Source organism: Hemitrygon akajei, chromosome 12 (genome assembly GCF_048418815.1).
Source record: "Hemitrygon akajei chromosome 12, sHemAka1.3, whole genome shotgun sequence".
Lineage (NCBI taxonomy): Eukaryota > Metazoa > Chordata > Chondrichthyes > Myliobatiformes > Dasyatidae > Hemitrygon > Hemitrygon akajei.
The window spans coordinates 54396408-54420998 of NC_133135.1; the positions used below are offsets into that span (position 1 = coordinate 54396408).

General features: G+C 39.7%; 1 protein-coding gene across 1 annotated transcript in view; it reads left to right on the forward strand.

The window, feature by feature from the left end:
* The window catches only part of negr1 (neuronal growth regulator 1), a 434855-nt gene that overhangs the window by 290115 nt on the left and 120149 nt on the right, over nt 1-24591 (forward strand). The window contains exon 3 of the mRNA XM_073063112.1: nt 16836-16961. Coding sequence (XP_072919213.1) covers nt 16836-16961 — 126 coding nt within the window. The remainder of the gene's footprint in view (nt 1-16835; nt 16962-24591) is intronic.

A 24591-nucleotide genomic window follows, 5' to 3' on the forward strand; every position in this document is an offset into this window, starting at 1 on the left:
AGCTCGCTCAGCCTTTCCTCAGTGGGCGTGCTTTATAATCCAGGCAGCATCCTGGTAAATCTGCTCTGTACGCTCTATAAAGCTTTCTCATCCTTCCTATAATGAGGCAACAGCACTTAACACCAAACTCCAACTGCGGTCTAACTGTTGTGCATATTCCTGCGTTAATTTGTTCCCAATTTATGTTCTCAAGTTCCTGCCTTATAACATCATAATTCACCTTTCCCCTGAATTGAACACTTTCCTATACCATCTGCTCCTATCCATGTCCAAAGCTAAGTTTTATAGAGCTGCAAAATTACCTCATGACTCTTGAACTTATTCCCCTGATTAATGAAGACCAGCACACCATCTGCCTTCTTAACCACCCTATCAACATGCTCTACAACTTTAAAGGATCTATATATGCGGGTCTCCAAGATCTCTCTGTCCCTCCACGCTGTAAGTAATCCTGCCATTAACGTTGTATTCCGCCTTTAGATTTGATCTTCCAATGTGATTCACTTCACAGTTTTCCTGATTGAACTCCATCTGCCACTTCTCAGCCCAGTTCTGCATCCTATCAACACCCCATATAACCTACAACAAACTTCTACACCACTAACCTTTGTGCCATATGCAAATTTACTAACCCAGCCTTGCAAGTCATTTATAAAATTCACAAAGAGCTGGGATCACAGGTCAGATCCTCACTGAACAGCTCTGGTCACCAACCTTTAGGCAACATTTCTACCCTCTGCCTTCTGTGGGCAAGCCACTTCTGAATCCATGAAGCCATGTTTTTCTGGATCCCATGTCTCAGACTTTCTGAATAAGCCTAGCATGGGAAACCTCATCAAGTGCCTTACTAAAATCTGTACACACCACATCCTCTGCTTTGCCTCATCAGTTTGTTTTGTCACGTCCTCAAAGAATTCAGTCAGGCTGTGGAGCCACAACCTGCCCTTACAGAGCCATGTTGATTATCCCTAATCAGAGAATGAGCCTCTAAATGCTTGTAAATCCTATCTCTAAGAATCCTCTCCAATAGTTTGCCCAAAACACACTGATCTATAATTTTGCGTGTCATCATAATTCCTTTTCTTGAACAAAGGAATAACATTTTCCACCCTCCAGTCTTCTGGTACGACTCCTGTGGCCTGTGAAGATGTAAAAATCTTTGCCAAATGTATAGCAGTTTCTTCCTTCAATTCCCATAGTAACCTGAAGTATATCCTGTCTAGCCCCAGGGGACTTAACTATCTTAAGGTTTTACAAAAGTTCCAGCACATCCTTTTTGTTAACACTGACATGTTCCAGCATATCAGCCTGTTTTACACTGACCTCACATTCATCAAGGTTCTTCTCACTGGTGAATACTGAAGCAAAGTATTCACTAAGGACCTTCCTTACATCGTCTGTCTTCAGACACATGTTTCTTCTTTTATCCCTGATTGATCCTACCATCACTCTACTCATCTTCCTGTTCTTCACGTACATACAGAATACCTTAGGGGTTTCCTTTATCCTACTCACCAAGGCATTCTCATGACCCCTTCTAGATCTCCTAAATCCATTATTAAGCTCCTTCCTGGCTGCGTAGTAACTCTTTAGAGCCCTGTCTGATCCTTGCTTCCAAAACCTGAAGCCAGCTTTTTCCTTCCTCTTGACTAGATGGTTCACTTCTTTTGTCAATTATGGTTCCGTCACCTTACCATCATTTCCCTGCTTCAATGGCACAAACCTATCTAGAATCCCATGTAAGTATTCCCTAAACAGCCTCTACATTTTTGTTGTGCATATTCCTGCGTTAATTTGTTCCCAATTTATGTTCTCAAGTTCCTGCCTTATAACATCATAATTCACCTTTCCCCTGAATTGAACACTTTCCTATACCATCTGCTCCTATCCATGTCCAAAGCTATGCTAAAGATCGGGAAGTTGTGGTCACTGTTTTTCAAGTACTCACCCACCAAGAGATCTGACATCTAACCAAGTTCACTGCCTATTACCTGATCCAGTATGGGTTCTCCTCTAATCGACCTGTCTACATATTGTGTCAGGAGTCCTTCCTGGACTCCTTAGAGAAATTGAAGTTATCCATGATAACAACCCTGCCATTTTTTTTGCATCTTTCCAAAGCCTGTCCTGATCTGTTCCTTAATATCCTGTTGCTATAGGAAAGCTGGAGTGGGGGGGGGGGGGGTGAGTTGGGGGTGGGTGACATGACTGCTCCCTTTCTGTTTCTGACAACCACCCACCCTAAGTCAGTAGATGATCCCTCCACAAATCTTCCCTTTTTGCAGCTGCGACACCAATCCTGATTAGATTAGATTAGATCCAACTTTATTGTCATGGTGCCGAGTACAGATACAAAGCCAAATGAAATGCAGTTAGCATTTAACGAGAAATGCAAAGAATCGTGTTATTTACAAAATAACTGTGAATAAAAAGTAAGTGCTACAGCACACAAATATAGAAGTACTGAGATAGTACAATATGGGTGCAATACTGCTTAGCGCTGTGATGTGAGGTTCAGCAGGGTCACAGCCTCAGGGAAGAAGCTCTTCCTGTGCCTGCTGGTGCGGGAGCGGAGGCTCCTGTAGCGCCTATTGGATGGGAGGAGAGTAAAAAGTCCATGGTTAGGGTAAGATGCATCCTTGATCATGCTTTTCGCCCTGCCCAGGCAGCATTTATAGGAGATGTTCTCAATGGTGGGCAATTTTCACCACACGGTAGTGTGCTTTGCGGTCCGATACAGGACAATTGCCACACCACACTGAAATGCAGTTGGTGAGTATGCTCTCAATGGTACAGCGGTCCATCAGTATCCTGGGACAGAGGTGAGCTTTCTTGATGCTCTGCAGGAAATAAAGGCGCTGTTGCAACTTTTTGATCAGGATGGAGGAGTTCAGGGACCAAGTGAGATACTCAGAAATGTGGACACCAAGGAATTTGAAGCTTGATACACGCTCGGCCACAGCTCCGTTGATGTAGATGGGGACGTGAGTGTGGCTCCTAGCATGCCTGAAGTCCACAATGATCTCCTTGGTCTTCTGGGTGTTAAGGGCCAGGTTGTTGTCAGCACATCACACGGCCAGGTGCTGGACCTCGTCTCTGTAGGCCGTCTCGTCATCCCCTCTGATCATGCCAATCACTGTGGTGTCATCTGCGAACTTGATTATGGAGTTAGAACCATGTACAGGAATGCAGTCATAGGTGAAAAGGGAGTACAGAAGAGGGCTCAGCACACAGCCTTGAGGCACGCCAGTGTACAGGTGAGAGTAGAGGAGGAGAGGTTATCTAACTTAACAGATTGGGATCTATTAGTCAGAAAGTCCAAGGTCCAATTGCAGAGGGATGAGCTGATACCAAGCTGGTGAAGTTTGGCGATCAGCTTGGAGGGGGTCACAGTATTGAATGCCGAACTAAAGTCAATGAACAACATTCTGACATAAGAGTTGGGGCTGTCCAGGTGGGTCAGGGAAGAGTGAAATGCCGTGGAGATGGCATCCTCTGTTGACCTGTTGGTGCGATAGGCAAATTGATGGGGGTCCAGGGTAGTGGGCAGACGGAATTTCAGATGTGATAGAACTAGTCACTCAAAGCAATTTGCAATAATGGGAGTGAATGCAACTGGGCGGAAGTCATTCAGTCATTACAATGCCACTCTCCCACCTCATTTACCTCCCTCTCCATCCCTTTTGCAGCATCTATACCCCAGAACATTCAACAGCCATTCTTACCTTTGTGATAGCTCAGTCTCGGTAATAGCCTCAACATCATAGTTCCACATACTGATCCATTCTCTAAGCTTATCATTGCCATTCTTGATACGTCTCGCATTAAAATAAGCACATTTCAACCCATCCAACTGACTGCAATTATGCCCTATCCACTGCCTTTCTGTCCTCAGTCTTTCTACACGGAGCATCTCCTTTACACCAACTGTTCCATCCTCTCTGTGTTTTAAACACAAAGATTCCTATCTGGAATCTTTCTATTCCAGATATACAGTGAGAGAAAAGTGAATAATTTTATTTCATTCAAAGAAAATGATATTTTCCAAGAATATTACAAGTGTAGGAATGAATTGTTCCCAACTCTTCTGTCACTAGAAACCCTGATTTTGCAAAAGGCTGAGGATTAGTATAACTGAATCAAAGAACAATACTGAGGTTGCATGTGATATATTCTTCAAATAATATCAATATTCTTTCTCTTGTCACCATTTATGTTCAAATTACATTAGCTACTTTTCCTTAAGGCCTCAACTTTGCTGATAGCATCTGACCCTGCACATCTTCAAGTGGTTAGTCCAGATAACACATAATTTTAAATGACTATTTCTCCAATTTCATTTCTGCCTGCAGCAGTGCAAATGTCCATACCTCCTTACCTTTAACATTGTTATCACTGCTATGGCCACATGATCAACCACTGGATTGGTTCCTGGTTGGCCATTGAGCTCTGGGACGTTTATACCCTGCTTCTCTGATGTTGTCATGTGTTCCTCAGCAATTGGCTGCTAAATGAAAGACTTTGCTTTTGATAAATTCATAAGCCCACATTCTCAGTAAATTGTTCTCATGTGAATTTTCAAACTGTTCTTCAATCAAGTTCTAGTTTGCTCAAACTGTAATTTTTGCTTATTTGTTTTTTTTCTTTCAATTAACCACTTGTATTTAGATGGTCTTTCTGTCTTACAATAAACAAGAGTCCTTGCACTCCTTCATAGACAGTCCTCTGGGATTCAGGATGAATTGGCTCCACTCTGGTACTGAGGTGATTGATAAGATTATGTGTCTTCAGGCTCTTGTGCCTCCTCCTGCTGGCAGCAATGAAAAGAGTGTTTGTCCCGGGTGATTAATGATGGATGCTGCCTTCTTGAGACATCTTTTTTTTTGATGATGTTATCAATGCTGGGGAGACTAGTATCCACGATGGAGCTGGCTGAGTTTCCAATGTTCTGTAGCTTTTCCCAATCCTGCGCAATAGCCCCTCCATGCCAGAAGCTGCACCCAATTAGAATGCTTTCCATGGTATATCTGTAGAAATTTGCTAGAGTCATTAGTGACATACTAAATCTCCTCAAACTCCTAATGCAATACAGCTGTTGTCATGCCTCCTTTGGAACTGTGTTAATGTGTTGGGCCCAGGATAGATCTTCAGTGATATTGACACATAGAAACTTGAAATTGCTCACCCTTACCACTGCTGATCCCTTGAAGAGGATCGGTATGTGTTCTCATGACTTTCCCTTCCTGAAATAAACATCCCATTTGCTATGCCTAAATCTGAAAGAACATTTTTCAACCCACCCCTCCCTTATAGCGGGTCAGACATCAAAGATCCTTTTACTACAAGGTTTCATCCAGATTTTGGGTGATAATTCTACACATACATCAGTCCTCTTAACACCATTACAACTCAGTTGAATGACTTTCAGATCATGGATCTCCAGTGATAATTGCTGTGCCCTAATGTTCTCAGGGAATTAGGCTGGACCAAACGTATTTTCTTGAGAAACCAGATCAGAACCTTCTCCAATTGCAGCTTGTCTGACTCTGACTGTGGATCCAATTTGAGCAGTGCTAATGTTCACATCTCTCACTTTCATCCACATGGTTCTCCACTCTGGGCACATCATCAGCTGCAGGACATCACTTCCTGATTGGACACTGAGGTTGTGCCCTTCCAGTACTGGACAAAATCTCTCTACCATGTTTCTTCACTGTTGACACAGACAGCTCAGCTGTTGGCTCCAATATGAAAAGTTTTCTCTCTGATGAATTCATTAGGCCTGTTTTCCTAAATAACCTGTTCACTTGTATTTTACAAACTGGGCATTAAATTCTGCAGTCTCTTTAAAGTGTACCTTTTTAAACCTCGAAACCATTGTATCATAAAGAACAATTCCATACATGGTACAAATTCTTCATCTAGTTTTTGTGTATGGCTGCATGGTTCTGAATAAGATAACAGGAATTTTAGAACTAATGGTCACAAACATGAGAAAATCTGCAGATGCTGGAAATCCAAAGTGACACACACAAGATGCTGGAGGAACTTACCCAGCCAAGCAGTGTCTATGGAAAAGAGTAAACAGTTGATGTTTCAGGCCAAGAATCCTGAAGAAGGGTCTTGGCCATAAATGTTGACTGTTTTCTCATTCCCAGAGATGCTGCCTGGCTTGCTAAGTTCCTGCAGCATTTTGTGTGTATTGCAATAGAACTAATGGTACCAGTTTATTGCTCCATGATGACTTGAGAGTTGTGTTATTTTTTTCATGAAACTATGCTTACTATTTTCATACTTGAAATAGTAGTAATTTATCAATGTGATTCTGTTAATTGGTATTAGCTAACATTATATCATGCAAGCACAGCAATATTTTTGATCTGTGGTAACTTGAAGGGTTCACACCATTTCATAGCCATGGAATCATACCCTTTTGGTATATGTAATCAACAGTGAAGCAGCCATTAAATTGCATGAAGGCTTTATGCACAGCTGCTGTGGACCTAATTCACATTAATCTCATTTTAATCTGACCTGAGGCTCCAACAGTAATTTTAGCAAAGTTTTCAGTGATGTGAATCATAAGGCTAAAAATGCTTTTCAGTATAACAGTCTTTCCTTTCTTGTCAGGACAAGAAGGCCAAGAGTGCCTATCCTCCACACATATTGTGTACCTAACTAGATCTCCAACAACCCCATTCCCTACAATTACCAGGATACAGATGATCAATAGGAGGCCACTAGATTAACCAGAATCTAATTACTTACCTCATCCACTTCCTCTTGAATGGTGGCAGGGGAAATATCAAGAGGGCACACCTTCAGTGTCTGACAAAGAGAAAGAACTGAATTGTGGCATCAATCAGGCCCAGCAATTTAATATGACCATGATTTGAACTATTAGAGGTTAGCAGAAAATTAATTAAAAAACATGGCCAATTAGAAATCCACATCCTTACATATTCATAGTTTATGGGTTCTTTAACATGTATTTGTATCCAGTATTTCCAGCCAATGCATTCGGCATTAAATTTGTTGATAATTCTGCAACCTTCCCCTAAATGATATTTCTTGTATTTTGCAATAAGTAATCAAGCAGTGGAGGGAATTGTATCTGAGAGCATTGCCAGGATAAATGCAGCTAAATGATGCCTATCGAGAATGACAATGTGATTAGTTGTAGCAAGCAGATGTTTCAAAAAGAAAATACATTTTCTGATGACTGATGAACAATTGTACAGTCAATGTTATGCCACATAGACAGAAAAAGGGTGTTGCAGCCTGCCTTCATAAACCCTGCGCTATTAGAATTAGAGAGCAGTCCAGCCCAAAGCATTGGTGTCCTAACTCAAAGTCTGATTTAAGCAAGTAGCTTGCCTAATAAAGGGAAAATCTGTAAGGTCTGAGCAATTGTCCTCTCAGCAGACATTTGAAATGCTTGCCATCCATTTATGTTGTGCTGTGTGAATAATTAGATTAATTAGTGGATTTCTAATAAAAGGATAAACCACCAATAATTTGAAAAGTAAAAAAGAAGCAGATGTTTAAAATCTGAAATAAAAGCTGAAAATGCTAGTACTCACTGGGCTATTTGACTACTATATAAAAAATAAAAGAGTTTATATTTTTATCAGTTTCTCTCCACAGATCTTTCTAGCCTGCTGAATATTTCTACCATTTTCTGTTTTTTAGTATTGAAAGCTCATGTTGGCTTTGGAGAAGGTTCAGAGAAAGTTCACAAGAATTATCCTGGAAATAAAAGGGTTAATGTCTGAGGAGCATTTGATGGCTCTGGACCTGTACACAGTGATATTTAAAAGCATGAGGGGGAACCTCATTCAAACCTATCGAATATTGAAAGGCCAACATAGAATGAAATAGTGGGAGATTCTAGGACTAGAGGGCATAGACTCAGAATACAAGTCAAGTCAAGTCAAGTCATTTTTATTGTCATTTTGACCATAACTGCTGGTATAGTACATAGTAAAAAGGAGACAACGTTTTTTCAGGACCATGGTGTTACATGACACAGTACAAAAACTAGACTGAACTACGTAAAAAAATCAAACACAGAGAAAGAAAAACAACAACAACTACACTAGACTACAGATCTACCCAGGACTGCATAAAGTGCACAAAATAGTGCAGGTATTACAATAAATAATAAACAAGACAATAGGGCAGTAAGGTGTCCGTCCAGACTCTGGGTATTGAGGAGACTGATAGCTTGGGGGAAGATACTGTTACATAGTCTGGTCGTGAAAGCCCAAATGCTTCGGTGCCATTTCCCAGAAGATAGGAGGGAAAAAAGTTTGTATGAGGGATGTGTGAGGTCCTTCATAATGCTGTTTGCTTTGCAGATGCAGCGTGTAGTGTAAATGTCCGTAATGGCGGGAAGAGAGACCCCGGTGATCTTCTCAGCTGACCTCACTATCCGCGGCAGGGTCTTGCGATCTGAGGGTGCAATTTCTGAACCAGGCAGTGATGCAGCTGCTCAGGATGCTCTCAATGCAACCCCTGTAGAATGTGATGAGGATGGGGGGGTGGGAGATAGACTTTCCTCAGCCTTCGCAGAAAGTAGAGACCCTGCTGGGCATTCTTTGCAATGGAGCTGGTGTTGAGGGACCGGGTGAGATTCTCCACCAGGTGAACACCAAGAAATTTGGTGCTCTTAACGATCTCTACCCTTTAGATACCCCTTTAGAACAGATATTAGGAGGAATATCTTTAGCTAGAAGGTGGTGAAACTGTGGAATTCATTGCCACAGATGGCTGTGAAGGCCAAGTCATCGGTTATATTTAAAGCAGAGATTGATGAGTTCTTGATTCAAAAGGCCAGAAAGGGACGATAAAGTAGCTATGATGGAATGGCAGAGCAGAGTAGATGGACTGAATGGCCTGATTGTGCCCTTGTGTCTTAAGGTTTTGCCTTCTTATAGCTTGACATTATTTAGATCTCAGAGCTCATCATAGATTGTGGCTTAGAATAAGCACCTCTCCAGAATGTGAGAGAGAAAATGGAAAAATGGTAGAAACCTGGCTATAAAAATGACTTTAAGAAACCTGATTAAGGGGAGTGAGTTCTGGGTTAGGTAGGTTTCATGGCCAAATATTTATTTCAATGGAAGGAGTTTAATTTCAATGATTATTTAGTTCATGTAAGGTTCTGGAACTGACCTTTCTGAACTAGTACTCACTGTTAATTCCATGAACAACAGCTTCATTTCACTCACACTGCATGATTCATTTGGTGATCTCCACTCAAACTTTTAACATATCTTGAAGTGAATATTTCTGGCCTATTGCTTATGCCATCTGTGGTGAATGAAACCAATATGTGCTTTCAGTCTGAATGCCTAGTTTAATTCCATTCTCCAGCTCACTCTATTACTTTAATATCCCACATTCTCACCCAACTATCATTTTCTCTTTATAGATAATTGAAAGGCTTTTCTTCAACAATAGCATCCAAAGAGAATTAAACAGCTTAAGCTTCACAATGATTTTTTTTCCATCTTCCTCGTCATTTCCTTTTGTATTGAGCATAAATGTGCCTTTTGTTACTATCATAATATACAGCAGAAACAATCTATTACTTTTTACCTTACAAAAATCCATCTGTACTCCTGGAGACTTCCATCCGGTGACTCTTAACTTTCTAATCTTTGGTACAATAAATTCTCAAATCTAGGTGAATAATTGCAATCCTTTATTACTGGTACTTAATCCACCTCTTTTATACCCTGGATACGCAAAGTGATACATAATAGTCTCAAGTACAACCTATAAAAGTTAACATTATCTTCTGTCTTTTATATTCTTTACATATACATATTTAATAATACCAAGCATTCCATTTTCTGTCTACATTCTATTCCACTTGTGTTGTGATTTTGCTTAAACAGGCTTCCTCTATTTTTGGGAATGATTTTAAATTATCACATTTTAAAGACTCTTTCTTTCCTCATTATTACTTCTGAAATGAGTTGAGTCACATCATTGGAATAGATCCCTAGTTCTGCCCATGGAAAATAGAGGTGAGAATTTTGACAGGTGAGGAACACTGACAGATGTTCTAGCTTGCAAATGAATTCAGGGCAGGAGACCTACTGGCAAAACAATAATAAGATTACTAAGGCAGGGTCTCAATGCGAAGCACCAAATATCTTTTTGCCCTCGCAAATACAATTTCACCCATTGACTTCCTCTAGCAGCTTACGTATAACTCCAGGTTATAAGTAGAAATTACTGCGGAGAAATTACTATAGTCGAAGGGTGGTAAGTCTGTGGAATTCGTTGCCACAAGCGGCTGTGGAGGCCAAGTCATTGGGTGAATTTAAGGCAGAGATAGATAGGTTCTTGATTAGCCAAGTCATCAAAGGGTATGGGGAGAAGGCAGCGGTGTGGGGATAACTGGAAGAATTGGATCAGCCATGATTGAATGGCGAAGCAGACTCAATGGGCTGAATGGTCTACTTCTGGTCCTATACCTTATTTTGATATTAAAAGAATATCAAAATATTCCTGCTTTCTGGTGTTCCTGCCAGAAAGCAGGATTAAAAGTGATAGATCAGCCACATGGGGCTAATGGTCTAATACTGCTATTTCTTAAAGTGCCAATGAGTCCTGGTATGCTTACATTTGAGCTTTGCTAAGTGGAGCAATGACAAGCATAGTTATATAACTTCTTGTCGCATCCTGTCCAATTTCAGTGAGATTACTTCCCTTCCTTCCAAACTTAAGAAAATACAAACCCAGTTTATTTAAGCTTTCCTCATTGACAAAACTTGTCATTCTAGGAATCAATCTAATGAACTTAACATAATTATGACAATTCAAGATCAGAGTTGATGAAGGAGCACAGCATCCTTTCAGTTCTGATTTTGACATTGTGCTCCTGAATGTATTTCACAAATGTTAAACATATGGCTTTGTCATCCATATACGAGCTTTCATTTAATTATTGCGGCAGATCTTAGTCAGGTGCTATATTAGATGTGTTTATTCTTGACAATAAAATGTGAAATCAAAAAAAACATAGTTGCACAGTTAAATAAATCATTGTTGGAATGTGCAAAATATATTTGAGCAGCAGTCTCAAATGAAAGAATGGATTTGCCTTAATTGAACACTGTGAATAAATAAATTATATACCTAAAAATATCAGGCCTTACTGATACTTTTAAAAGCATTAGCATTCACATTTAACCTGCATATAAAGCAGTCCACAGTTTTTTTTATTTGCATACTATATGCCTTTTTACAATGAGATGTATTCTGCACCCTTCTAGTATGTCAGTTCTATATATTTGCAACATCTGAAAATAAATTTTATTTATTTGAACTGTTTTTGAATTACTCCACTCATTTTGTTAAAGCTTACTTTCCAAGATCAATGATCCAGATGTCATATTTTAAGTCTTTATACTGTATAGTGCAGTGTTCTAAATTTTGAATCTTCCAGTCTTCCAATCTTCCATTGAGTTGTAGAAAAGTCCGTCACAGAAACAGGCCCTTCAGCCCATTTACTCCATGCTGAACCATTAAATTGCCTACTCCCATCGACCTGCACTGGGACCATAGCCCTCCATATCCCTACCATCCATGTACCTATCCAAACTTATCTTAAGTTCACATGCACCACTTGTACTAGCATCTCATTCCTTACTCTCATGCCCCTCTGAGTGAAGAAGTTTCCCTTCATGTTGCCCTAAAATGTTTCACCTTTCTCCCTTAGCTCATGACCTCTAGTCCCACCAACTTCAGTGGAAAAACACCTGCTTGTATTTACCCTAGCTATACCACTCATATTGTTGTATACCTCTATCAAATCTCCCCTCAGTCTTCTACGTTTCAAGGGATATAAAGTGAAATGGAGAAATAACTAATTTAAGTCCAACATTGTGTCCATCTACAGTTTTTCCCTACTTGCATTGAACATTTATTTGCCCTTCTCCCTATGAATATTATAATGGCACTGCAAAAACCTTTGATTTGCTTTACCAGTAGAAATGTTGGAGAGAGTGTTAATCCATTTGTAGAGAACAAAGATTTGATCAAAAGAACAAAATATTCATAAATCTAATGTTTTCTTCTTCCTAAGCTATTAACTCCTGTAGCAAGTAGTAATGCCAATACCACTGGTGAAATGATAATGTTCTAATCCAACCCATTGTAAAATATGTACTGAATTCTTGCTATTTGGGTACATTGGTAAGATCTACCCTTTGAAACTCAATGGAAGCTGAAACATCTGAGTACTAGATTTCATGAAGTCAAGGTTCTACATAGGTCAGAAAGCATTAAGGCCATAGGAACTGAACCAGCTTCCAAGGAAATTACTTAATTCTGGTGCAATGTCAAATATTGGGGCTGCCACTGGTAACGTAGCAGTTAGCCTGACGCTATCTCAGATCAGGAGGTCAAAGTTCGGAGTCCAATTGTGGCGCCGCCTGTCAGCAGTTTGTATGCTCTCCCTGTGACTATGTGGGTTTCCTCTGGATGTTCCGGTTTCCTCCCACAGTCTAAAGACATACCAGTTAGTAGGTTAATTAGTGATTGTAAATTGTCCTGTAATTAGGCCAGTGTTAAACAGGCGCATTGCTGGGTGGTGTGGCTCAGTGGGCCAGAAGGGCCTATTCCACACTGTATCTCTAAATCAATAAAATAAATATAAACCACAGCAATACTACTGTCCATTGATTTCTCCAGAGTATGAAATATAGTCCAATAAACCATCTGCTGGTGGAGCTCAGCAGGTTAAGCGTCATCTGGGAGATGATGAGACTTGTTGTCCTTTCAGATCAAAATCCTGCATCAGGACCAAGCTGCTTGACATGTTGAGTTACTCCAGCAGATTGTTGACCACATTCCAACATTTTCATTTTCTCGCGTCTCTGTAAAATTTGGTGAGTTGTTTAAGTGGCATTCTATTAGAAGCAAGCTGAATCTGTAAGATTGAAATATATCGTGTACATCTGATGGGGGAGAAATTAGTAAAATTGAATGAGCCACGGCTCTTTGTCACTGTTATCACCAGCCTCAAGCATGAACCAGTTAAGCTTTGGAACTCATTTAAGAGCAGGCTACAAGCAAGGAGTCTGATGCAGTTTCTGTATGGATGTCATCGGAAATCAATTAGTTCCTTCACTGATTTGAAGTGTAGACCATGTAGTGTACACTTTCCTTTGAGGGATGCAGAGCTGTCTTGGATAATTACTGGGCAGATAGTTTAATATCTATAGTCAGGAAGTTTTTGAAACCTTTAATAAAATATGAAACTACTAAGTATAGACAAGGTAATTAGAAGCTGTCACAGCATTAAGAAAATTGGTATTTGTAAACCAAAATGTTCTATGATGGATGGAAAATCACAGTTGACATGTTGCATGTGAACTTTAACAAAATCTTAAACAAGACACCACACAGGTGATTATTTAACAAGATAAAGAATTAAATAAAGTGGATGAAGAATTGGCTTGAAGCAGACCATAGGATTTAAGGATGGATTCTCAGTTTAAGTTATCAATACAGTCACACCAATTTATCTACTCTGATGTAAGTGATTTCACGCATCAAGTGTTGAAAAATGCCTGGTGGCACATAGCGTTGTTTTGCAATGTATTGCCTGACGCCAGATATTGGATGCTCTTTGCCTCTATGCATTCTATGTGTAAGGAGTCTACTGCTTTTATACCTAAATAGTTCAGTAACAGTAACATTTTGAATATCATAATTGCAATGGAAAGGGAATAAAGAACATTTTCTCGCTGATAAGTAGGCATATCAGATTAGATGTGCATGACTTGAAGTTATGACTTAACATACTTTGGAAGTAAGGCTGTAACAATATGCTTTATTATTTTCATGATAAACTGATAAATATTAGCTTGGGTTCTTCACCTAAATTTTTTTAAGAACTGTATATTTCAACTTATCTGATATGTAAAGATATGTGTGCATGTGGCTATGTGCACACTGTTACAAGAATTACCCCTTGTAATAATGATAATAATAATATTAATAATAAAGACACAGAGAATCTGTGTTTACCAACAAGTAGCGTTTACTGTCTCAACTAAAAAGCACGTGGGCTCACAAACTAACTACCTGTGTGCACCCCAATAGAATCCCTGACCCTCCGTGAATAGTCAATGAATAGAAAAGGTATTACCCGGGAAAGGAGTCTATGCTGGCCAGGAGCTCCTCGTGGTCCCAATCTCTGCATGACCATGTGGTCCTCCTTATCTGCGATGGTTGGTCTCTGGGTGCTGGAGAGTTATTGTTCCTGATAATTTGGAGCTCCTGGCTCTTATAGTGTTCTTCATCAGTTGAACTGGTGAATCCCCATCCCATTGCTCAAGGTCACCTCTCCTCCCTAGGTCACCTTCCTACTGGTTCTTGTACAGTCTACAGCCAGTATTATCTCGTGGTTCTGCCCACCCTAGCCTTCTGAATTTATGTCTCAATTCTGAATGGTCCAAACCAGTTAAATGAGGCAACCCATACAGAGTCTAATGAGATTACAGATCGCTTCTTTGGTAGGTCTGTCATTTTACATAATAAGTTCCTCCTCATCTGAGAGTGGTCTCAGGTTTAGCAGGACATGACCTGAAGTTTCTTGGGTCCACACTCAATCGCTCTGATTAGATTATCCCAGAGCATGAACCAGTTCAGAGTCCACACAATGGGGAGAAGCAAAGACAATTGGTTTGTCTGCTTCCCCGTCCTTGATTCGTCAAATACACTAATCGCATACTCTAGTTTCTTCTGGCCAACGACACGCAAACCTTTTCTCCCTATGTTTCCATTGGTGCATTAATCATTAGCACATGTCATTGGACAGATGTTCAATAAATGTAAAACTCGAATCCAGGAAGGAGTTAGGACTACAAATCCTCCTGAGTTTACGAACACCTGACTCATGGGCACACCGTGCATACGAATAAACATCGGGCAGACCTGTGTGATGAATGGGGATAGATTGACTTGATGCCACGAGGCTACATGAAATTTCTGCTGGGCGGGAGCAGGGCAGTTTGCATGCCTTCTCTCGCCAAAGCCACATCCTCTTTCCGAGCTACAGGAATCAGGGGCTGGGTGAAGCCCAGCAGAGCTGGCGGCACTGAGCGGACTCTCACTCGCTCATTAAGCTAGTGAGGCCAGCCGGTGGCTGCTCCCCCTGAGTCTGCTTGTTCTCCGTTAAGCTGTTTCTGTGATCCTCTCCCACACACTGTTCTTGTTAATTGCTGACGTACTGAACAGTCTTCATGGAATGAGCCCTGTTGTAACCTGTGGACTGCCTGTATCAGAAAAGATTAAAAAATGTGTTGATCATAAAATGAATCAAATAAATTGAGCAGTAAAATTTTAAATGTAAGTTGGAAGACAGATTTGTATTCTTTCTATTCCAGGTCTGACAGCTTCACTCTGTTTTGTTTAATTGTGCATTCTAATTAGGCTGATTATTCACTTTTATCATCTTTTTAGTAAAATATGGATAATTTTAACCTTTGCAGGGTTTCAGTGCTGTCCATTAGCTTCCTGAGCTACTACAGCAATTTTAGTCAACAGATCTCATTCACATATCTCCAGTCTTTTAGTGGGAATTAGAAAGAAAGGCATTTCTATTCTCCATAATAAACAATTTAAAAAAAACAGAAAAAGCTGGAAATACTTAGCAGATCAGACAGCATCAATGGGAGGAGAAACAGAATTAACATTTCAGATGGAAGAACCTTCCTCACAACTGGAAAGTTGGGAAAACAAACCAGAATAAAACTGCTGGAAGATCTCAGCAGGAAAGGAACTAATTGAAGGTCCTTTGACCAGAATCATTAATTCTTTTTTTTTTCTTCACTCTTGCTGCAGAGTGTTTTCAGAATTTTCTGTTCTTATTTAAACTTCCAATATTTGTAGTTTTTAAAAAAAAATCAGTTTCCAGTAAGAAACTTAATTCTGAGTTGCAGAGATACTATCTATCATAACCAATCAGTTATGACCTGCTCTCTGATTTGAATGCTGTCCCAATAGTGGAGAGTCACTTCAACAGAGCCTAAACATTCATGGTTGATTTGGAGACACATCCCTTTTCACAGTTAATCCTAAAAAGGATGTGCTGCCATAGTAAACCATACAAATCAATATTAATTTTGCTGACCGGGCTAAATTGTGTCACTGAATCTGAATTAAATTGCAAATTAACATTCTGCAAGTATCACAAGGGTGTCTTACCCAATTACATCTAGTTTCGGTGCTATTTTATCTGCCAGCTCTCTCAACCGCATCTGGTGGGTTGGGTTAACATTTCACAAAATGCCCGTTTTGTTGTATACAAGTGAAATTATGCCATACAAGAAATCTGAAAGCAAGTAATGAGACTACATGGCATGCCAGGCAGCATCTGTAGATGGAGAAGCAGAGTTTACATTTCAGGTCTCAGAGTCATTTCAAGATTCAGAATACTGTTGAAACACTGTCCTGAGACCTAATCGCAAGTGCTTGACCTGAAACTTTAATTTTATTTTCCTCCTGTAGATATGTTCACAAGTCTTAAGTATGTCCAACAGTATCTGTTTTGTTTGCTTTGCACAGAGTTGTGCTTATTTGCAAATTTGGTTCCAGTAGGTTGTAATTGAATGGGTTCTTGCAAGCTATTCAATATTCACTATATCGAAATCTTGATAAATGGCAATAGCAGCATAGTTCCGTACTGATTGCAATTCAGTTGGTGTCAGCAATGGGAAATAATGTCTGGTATTGTATACCAGTGACTTTTTAAAAATGTATTTATATAACAGAGTAATTGACATTTGTCTCCTTCTTTGTCTTTGTAGTTCCTCCAAAGATTCTTGACATCTCTACTAACTGTGTTGTGAATGAATTCAGCAATGTCACTCTTTTCTGTGAGGCAAATGGAAAACCAGAGCCCACCATAACTTGGAAGCATATATCACCATCAGGTAAGAGAAAGTGAAGCTACATGCATCCTTGACAATATTACTCTGCTTTTGATTTAGCACATTACGCTAAATGTAATTTAGGCATAACCAGGTGATTCTGTTTTTGAAAATTCTGAAGAGTCTGCTAGAAGACAGCAAAACAAATAATGGAAGTCTGAAAAGTGTCTCCTTTCTGAGATCATTCTTTCATATTTTGTTAAATATTTAGGTTAAACACAATCCACTTGTCAGAAATTAAAGTACTGACATGTTATGTCAAATTATTCTACAGATGTCTTTATTTAACCAATCAGGGTACAAGTAGCTATTTGATTGGCACCTATTCAACACCATAAACATGTGCAACCTCCACCACAGTGGCCACCGTTTGCAACATCTAAAAAGTGAGTAGCAGTACTCACAGTAAACTCCAACAACATCTCCCAAACCTACAACCACTTCCACTGGTAAGGACAAGAGCAGCGATGGCCACAGGCACATACCCGCATCATCACTTGTAGCTTCCCCTCCAAATAACACACCGTCTAGCTTGTAAGCATATTGCTGTTCCTTCATCGTCACTACATCTACATCGTGGAATGCTTGACCCAAAATTGCTTAACAGAGTAGTTTCTCAGAAGAGCTGGACTAGTTCAACATGTCCTAAAAAATAAGTTTAAAATTTTAAATTAGTCTATTAACTGCACACTAATGTAATTTTACAAATAGTATTACAAAATCTGTAGAAACCATTTGGTGGAACTCAATCAAAAATAAATTATCTGGAAAGCTGCAATGACTTTCCGGAGCACTGATATATACAGGAAACTTGGGGTGCAAGTCCATGGGTCCTTGAAAGTGGCAAGACAAGTAGAGAGGGTGGTCACTAAGGTATGTGGGATACTTGTCTTCATTTGTCAGGGCATTGATCAGAAAAATTAGGAAGTTATGTTGAAGCTGTATAAAGCTTCAGTTAGGCTGCATTTGGAGCTTTGCAATTCTGATCTCCTCGTTAGAGGAAGGTTGTTGAAACGTTGGAGAGGATGCATGAGTGCCTCACCAGGATATTGCCTAGATTAAAGCACATTAGCTATAAGGAGAGCTTGGACAAACTTGGATTGTTTTCTCTGAAGCATCAAATGCTGAGGGGTGACCCGAAAGAAGTGTATAAAATCATGAGAGGCAAAGATAGCACAGGTAGTTTGTCTCTTCTCCAGGGAGGAAACATCAAATACCAGAAAGCAGGGATTTCAGGTGAGCAAGAGAAAGTTTAAAAGAGATTTGCAAGGCAAGGTTTTTTTAAACAAAGAGTGCAAGGTGCCTGGAATTCTTTGCCAGGGGAAGCGGTAGAAGCAGATACAATAGCATCCTTTAAGAGGTTTTTAAATCGGCACATGAACAAGCATAGAAAAGAGGGATACTGACCATGTACATTCAGATGGTATTAGTCTGGACTGGCATCATGACTGGATTAAACATTGTGTACTGAAGGGCCTGTTCTTATTCTGTTCTGTTTTATGTGAAAGACCCAGATATTGTCTGTGGCAGATTATTGAAACTAAATTGTGATATGTAATTTCCTGATAGCATTTACCGCTTCATCTGGCAGCTCATTCCACATACCCACCACTGTCTGTGTGAAGAAGCCCCCCCCCCCATGTTCCCTTTAAACTTTGCCCCTTCACCCTTAACCCATGTCCTCTGGTTTTTTTCTCCCCTAACCTCAGTGGAAAAAGCCTGCTTGCATTCACTCTATCTATACCCCTCATAATTTTATATACCTCTATCAAGTCTCTATCAAATCTTTCAGAGCCTTTTTTAAACAACGGAACAATATGAGCTGTCCTCCAGTCCTCCGGCACCTCACCCATAGATACCAACAATTTAAATATATCTGCCAGGGCCCCTGCAATTTCAACACTATCTCCTTCAAGGTCTGAGGGAATACCCTATCAGGTCCTGGAGATTCATCTACAGTACTCTGATTCGCCTCAAGACAGCAAGCACCTCCTCCTCGTCAATTTGTATAGGTTCCATGACCTCACTACCTGTTTCCCTTATTTCCATAGACTCCATGCCAGTTTCCTTAGTAAATACAGACGCAAAAAACCCATTTAAGATCTCCCCCATTTCTTTTGGTTCCATACATAGCTGACCACTCTGATCTTCAAGAGGACCAATTTTATCCCTTACTATCCTTTTGCTCTTAATATACCTGTAGAAGCTCTTAGGATTATCCTACACCTTGACTGCCAAAGCAACCTCGTGTCTTCTTTTAGCCCTCCTGATCTCTTTCTTAAGTATTTTTTTGCACTTTTTATACTCCTCAAGCACCTTATTTGCTCCCTGTCATGTATGATACATGTCATACATCTCTCTCTTCTTTATCAGACTTCCAATATCCCTTGAGAACCAAGGTTCCTTATTCTTATTCACTTTGCCTTTAATCCTGACAGGAACATACAAACTCTGCACTCTCAAAATTTCTCCTTTGAAGGCCTCCCACTTACCAATCACATCCTTGCCAGAGAACAGCCTGTTCCAATCCACGCTTTTTAGATCCTTTCTCATTTCTTCAAATTTGGCCTTTTTCCAGTTTAGAACCTCAACCCAAGAAACAGATCTATCTTTATCCATGGTCAAGTTGAAACTAATGGTGTTATGATCACTGGAACCAAAGTGTTCCCCTACACACACTTCTGTCACCTGTCCTAACTCCTAATAGGAGATCTAATATTGCATCCTCTCTAGTTGGTACCTCTATATACTGATTTAGAAAACTTTCCTGAACACATTTTACAAACTCTAACCCACCTAGACCTTTAACGGTATGGGAGTCCCAATCAATATGTGGAAAATTAAAATCCCCTACTATTACAACTTTATGTTTCCTGCAGTTGTCTGCTATCTCTCTGCAGATTTGCTCCTCCAATTCTCGCTGACCATTGGGTGGCCTATAATACAACCCCATTAATGTGGTCATACCTTCCCTGTTTCTCAACTCCACCCATATGGCCTCGGTAGACAAGCTCTCTAATCTGTCCTGTTGTAAATGTTAATGCTGTAACATTTTCCCTGTCTAGCAATGCCAGCCCCCTCACCCCCCCCCCCCACCCTTTATCCCTCTGCCTCTATCACGTCTGAAACATCGGGACCCTGGAACATTAAGCTGCCAGTCCTGCCCCTCCTGTAGCCAAGTTTCACTAGTGGCTATAATGCCATAATTGCATGTGTCAATCCATGCCCTCAGCTCGTCAGCCTTCCCCACAATACTCCTCACATTGAAATAGACACACCTCAGAAGATTATTACCACCACACACAACCCTTCTTTTTGTGACTTTGCATGAACTTTTAACATCATTTATTTTCACTCCCGCTCCACTATCTGCTCTGGCACTCTGGTTCCCATCCCCCTGCAAATCTAGTTTAAATCCACCCCCCCACCACCACCAGCAGCACTAACAAACCTCCCTGCAAGGATATTGGTCCCCCTGTAATTCAGGTGTAACCCGTCTCTCTTGTACAAGTCCCACCTGCCCCAGAAGAGGTCCCAATGATCCTGAAATCTGAAACCCTGCCCCCTACACCAGTTCCTCAGCCACATGTTCATCCTCCAGAGCATCCTATTCTTACCCTCACTGGTATGTGGCACAGATAGCAATCCTGAGATTACCACCCTCGAGGTCCTGCTTTTTATCTTCCTACCAAGCTCACTCTTCAGGACCTCCTCACTCTTTCTTCCTACGTCATTGGTACTGAAGTGTACCATGACATCTGGCTGCTCACCCTCACACTTCAGAATGCTGTGCACACGATCAGAGACATCCCTGACCCTGGCACCTGGAACATAGGACCAGAAGAAATAGAAACAGGGTGAGATAATTCTATCTCTTGTGCTCACTCTGCCATTCAATACAATTGTGGCTGATGACATTAAGTTGAAAAACCAATCATTAAACTGGAGATATTAAGCATTAAAGCACTACACTTCTTTTAAATATATCTATTGTTTTATATAGTATAAAAATGTTATGTCCCTAAAACTGGGGTACGTTTGCTATATAGTTAAAGAACCATATAAACAAGAATAGGTCATTTAGCTCTGAGCCTTCTCTGTTTTTCATTTAGATCATGGTTAATCTGGATCTTTGCTCCACTTACTCTGTATCACTTGAAACCCAAGTTGAACAAAATATAACCAGCATCACTCTTGGAAATTCCAATTGATGCTGCTTCAGCCGCCTTTCAGAGGCAAGAGTTTCAGATCTCCAATTCCCCTTGTACAATTTCATTCCTGAATAGTTGAACTTTAACTTTAAGTTATGTCTTCTTGTTATGGAATCCATACCAGAGGAAATAACTTTCCCAGGTTGGCCCCGTTAAATTCTTTCATAGTTTAGAATCCTGAATTAAATCGTCATTCGGTCTTCAAAGGACTGCAACCTGATGCAACTTAACCCTTGAATCTACTGTGGTAATGAGATAATTGAACCCTGTATCCCTTCCGAGACCAGCTTTCTGAGACTCAGATTCAGATTTGTTTATTTATTAGATGCAGGTAAATGTGCTGGGCCAGGCTGCAGATGTCAGCACGCATCGCAGCACCAACATGGCATGTCCACAACGTTCAGAAGAACAGCAGACGCACCAACAACAGAATGACAGCAACAACACAACAACAGCAAAACAAGCCATTGCAGTCTCATCCAGTTTACAATGAATAATAGACAAGCTTGACCTCCATCACTCTTAACATCTTCCACAATTGATTTGTTGCAAAACTAGCAATAAAGACTTTAGTTTGACTATGAATTTTGATACCATTCAAACTACGGTGCAAGTGCTGGGCCACATTGGAAAATAAGGACTTTTTTTTAAAAAGGCAAATCAGTAATATTTGTACATTAAAAACAATAGAAGTACTAAGGAGGAAAAAAAAGCACTTTTCAAATAATTTAAAATTACATTTTTGTGTTTATTTTAGTAGTATGCAATTAACATTATATGAGGAAAATCTTTGAAATTTGGATTTGTTTTGTTCTAGTGTTGTTGATCACATGAAGCCTTTTTTATGAAAAAGACCAACATTCTATTAGTTCCATTCAGTTTATAATCTACTTTTACAAGTTGATTCACTTTAAGTGGTTTTGTACACACTGATGCCCCAAATCCCTTTGATCCTCCATGGTTCGTGGTGTTTTAACACTCGGGGAATAATCCATGTGCGAACCTTAGAATGTGGACAACTGTCTTCATTCTTTCTTGTAGAAAACTGCATCTGCCAAGATTCTGTCCACTGGTCAGTCTCTTCACAGCCCCTTTTTAAGTTCTATAGCCTTTCCAGTGCTTACGATGATTTCTAATTTTTGTTGACTTAAATTGCAATTCCCTGGGGTCTGTTTAATGCAGAATTTCTACAATATTAAGCATTTTTTAACTTAGAGTCACTGAATTATTTTACAGTGTCTTATAGGAAACCAGATCTGAATAGAGATTCTATTAATTCCAGGTGAGAGCATCAAAGGAAATGAAACAAGAGTGTGTAAATGGAGCTGAGGAACCTGATCTAACCAAATTCAGGCTCTAAGAACTGAATGTCCTACTCCTGTATCCATATCGCAATGATTACTGACTTAACTAACATCAGCTGTAATAGAATTGATTCCAGCATGCAAAGGACATTACATTCAGAGCTACAATCCCTCCTCCTATGATCATTATGCATGCCAGGGATGAGGATGTATACATGATATGCATAATGTGTGTACATAATGTGCCCCTTGAAAAGCGGTCAGATTTAAATTTCTTGTGCATGCCCTCGGATTTGGAGTCTAATGAGCAATTTGTTCCTTAAGGCAGGGAGAGGAAGAAACAGTCTTGATTGCTAGAAACTAGACAGCTGTGAATATTGGCAAAAACAACATCAGGTTCAGCTTTGATGCTCTTCATGATTAAAATGTCTAATACACTTACTGCAGGGCTCCTACACAAAGATTGGCTTCCGAGGTGAGGAGCCATAGGAATCTAGCCCGGCAAAGGTCAAGGTTCTCATGATAAATTGGAACAGGGTTAATATTTACAAAAAAAAAACAAATTCTTCAAGTTATTTCATGAGTCTTCAGTTGTTCAGAATTTGTTGTTTTGGAATCCTAATGTTAGAGAATTTAAATTTTAGTTTTATTTATTTTATTGAGATATAGCTCAGAGTAGGCCCTTCGAGCCAATCCCCAATTTAACCCTAGCCTAATCACGGGACAATTTACAATGACGAATTAATCTACCAGCTGGTATGTCTTTGGGCTATGTGAGGAAACCCAGCACCCAGAGGAAATCCATGCAGTCATGGGGAGAACGTACAAACTCCTTACAGGCAGCAGCAGAAATTGAACGCACGTCACTGGAACTGGAAAGTATTGTGCTAACCACCATACTACCATGCCACCCATTGCTACCTATTTAAAACAGACTAACACATCAACTAAATTAACAAAGAGAAAAAAAAGTTAGAGGAATGAAATATTCATATGTCAGCAATGTAAGTAGTGATTTCTAAATGTATAAACATAAAAATATTTTCTCAAATGATGCACACAAAACGCTGGAGGAACTCTGTAGACCTGGCCTGCCGAGTTCCTCCAGAATTTTGTGTGTGTTGCTTGGATTTCCAACATCTGCAGGTTTTCTCTTGTTTTCTCAAATGGCTATCTGGCCTGATATGTCTATATTAGACCAGCTCCATATACAGTATACTACAATGTACTACAGTCCTTTAAACCTGCTTTTTCTGCTCTGCAATATTTTTCTCTTTAAATGCTTAGCTAGTTCCATCTTGTATGTCATGAATAAAGTTATTTTGAGCAATGCACACAAAATGCTGGAGGAACTCAGCAGGCCAGGCAACATCGATGTATAAAAAGTACAGTCAACAGTTCAGGCCGAAACCCTTCGGCAGGACTATGTGTGTTGCTTGGATGTCCAGCATCTGCAAATTTTCTCTTGTTTGATGGTTATTTTAATCTTCTCCTTGGTGCGTTCTAATCCTAAATTTATTATTCCTTGTTACTGATGCACACACAATGAAAATAGTTTTTTCTATGAAGTACTTCTCTCGAAAACTTTCAAATTTTGAATGTTTCTATAACCTATCCTATCAAGCAAAACATAATTACACAATATCTTGATTGTACAGTGTATTTGGAATGAAGTTTAATTGATTTTATAGTTTTATAGATTTACAATGGTATAAAAAACATTGTGTTGTCCCTTTGTTTAAGTTTTGAAAATTGGCACTTTCTTGTGTTTCTAGTTTTCTTGTATTGAAAAGTGGTCAGACACCACATATTACATTGTTTTGGATGTTTGTAACATCACAAACATAGTTAATAACTATTGCATAGCGATGCATTTACTAACACTTTTTATGGCTATGCAATTAAAAATCACATTGTTTCCAAAGTTAAAGACAATAACAATTAACAATTGACAATTAACAATAGAGCATTGAGTACAGAAGTTGGGATGTAATGTTAAAATTGTACAAGGCATTGGTAAGGCCAAATTTGGAATATTGTGTACAGTTCTGGTCACCGAATTATAGGAAAGATATCAATAAATTAGAGAGAGTGCAGAGACGATTTACTAGGATGTTA